Genomic DNA, 2018 nt, shown 5'->3' with positions numbered 1-2018 from the left:
CTGCAGAGAGAACAGAAAAATTTACAGCCACGTCGAAAAAGTCAGTGTTGTTCCCGTGGGCAGCTGTGAACTTTGAGAGGAAATCGCTGTTCTCACACAGACTCCCCCTCCCACCTCCCTGTGCACCTGCTGCTGGCCTGGTCTGTGTGTTCTGTGCTTTGTGTGTCCTGAGCGCCCCCTGGAGACCTGATCGACCCCTGCAGCTCCCCCTCCTGTCTCCCTCAGGGAGGTTTGTGTCTGGGCTCACACTGAGGTCCCCTCACTGTGTGTCTCGCACAGTAATACACAGCTGTGTCCTCGCTGGTCACGGAGTTCAGTTTGAAGAAAACCTGGCTCTTGGAGGTGTCCCTGGTGATGCTGAGTCGGGACTTAAGAGCTGGGTTGTAGTATGTGCTTCCACTACCCCATATAACACCGACCCACTCCAGCCCCTTTCCTGGACCCTGGCGGGTCCAGTGCACACCATAGCTGGTTAAAGAGAACCCAGAGACGGTGCAGGTGAGCGAGAGGGTCTGCGAGGGCTTCATCAGTCCTGGGCCCGTCTCCTGCAGCTGCACCTGAGACAGGACACCTGGGGACAAGGAGCATCAGTCCTGTCAGTCACATGTAGTCACAGGCATCCCACAGACCCCTGTCTGACATCTGAGACACTCACCTTGGGGGGCTGTCACCAGGCACAGGAGAAGACCCCACAGTCTCATCTTCAACTCGACCACAGCGCTGCTTCCCCAGAGACCTGAGCCCTGTGTGAGGAGAGAGCTGTGAGCGTCCACAGCCCAGACAGGTTTTACCCTGGGGCTGGAGGAGGAATTTGCATGTGGGCAGCCTGCTCCTCATAAGTGGGGAGGGACTGGGTCAGGCTCCCTGGCCTCTCTGGGGCCAGTAGGATCTCTTCTCTTAAATCTACAGCATCTCAGCCTGTGATGGGAGAGCAACTGGTCTCTAAGATGCATTAAAACACGTCAGAGAAAATCCAACCCTTTCTAATAGAAGAGTGAATGATGGACTGGTTCAGAAGATCGTCATTAAAAAAACTTGTGCATATTTGTCATAATTATTGAAGTGATTTGCATTATGTCCAGGCACATTCAGGTCACCAACAGATTTCATACATTGACAGTTCCTAAATGTATGTTAACATAATTCCAGTCACATAATATTTCGATGTCCACTTTGTTGTAACTATAGCCCCAAATAAAACACAGCCCTTTCAAATCTTCCACATCCTTTAAGCGCAGATGGCTTTACTCTGATTTATGTCACTGCCTGAAACCTGCACCAGGCTTGCAAACCCCTCATTGTTGATGCTGAGTGTTTTATATTGTGGTTTGTCCTACTTTTTGTTAAGTAGTAAATTGTCTTTACCTAGTCTATATGACCTTCTTACAAGATATAAATTTTGATTACATTTTGCAATGTGGAGCTTAAGGTCAATTTTCTTGAAATAGAAGTTCAAGGATAAAAAATAGTTATGTGGATAGAGACGAGCATACTGTTCTTTGAAGATCCGAGCCCTCCATGTCTTAGCTGAGAGAGACTTGGCTCATCCAAGGTCCCGCATATTCTGGTAAATTGATCTGTGTCATGCCTTCCACCAGTGCCACACAATCCTGAGTATTGTAACTGTATGACGAGTGTCTGCCAACGATCAGAAACTCATCAGAAGTAATGAAAATAACAAAATGAGTTGGCAGACGGGCTGCGGACAACCTCGTCTCCATGTCTGTCCTCTGCCTCCGTCCCAGAGAGCGCGCACCCTGCTCTCAGGACTTGGGCTTCTCCCTCCTTCATCCTGACGGAGGGCAGGGGCCCTGTGGGTGTCATTGCGGGGTCGTTGGTGTCTCAGATACATGTGCTCATGACCCGCCACCCTCCTCACTCCCCACCGTGTTCTGATCCCCATTTGCAACATGGATCGGAGATCTTTGAAGCTGTCCCAGGGCAGGGCTGAGCCTGTCCTCTCTCCTCTCTGCTCAAGGAAGAGCCCGAGGCTGAGCTCAGGGTACAAGGGCCCCTGG

The 2018-nt window shown here is 50.6% G+C and overlaps 1 gene segment (V, D, J or C); it reads right to left on the bottom strand.

Moving 5' to 3' along the window:
• Positions 1–221: 221 nt before the first annotated feature.
• LOC120616357 (Ig heavy chain V region MC101-like) lies at positions 222–861 on the bottom strand. The segment is given in 2 exon segments: positions 222–571; positions 656–861. Coding segments are annotated over 2 exon segments (396 nt in total).
• Positions 862–2018: the final 1157 nt, after the last annotated feature.

The sequence above is a fragment of the Pteropus medius genome, unplaced genomic scaffold (assembly GCF_902729225.1).
Source record: "Pteropus medius unplaced genomic scaffold, Ma_sr-lr_union100, whole genome shotgun sequence".
NCBI lineage: Eukaryota > Metazoa > Chordata > Mammalia > Chiroptera > Pteropodidae > Pteropus > Pteropus medius.
Note: the sequence above shows the minus strand (reverse complement) of the source record. Positions and strands in the feature narration are given on the sequence as shown.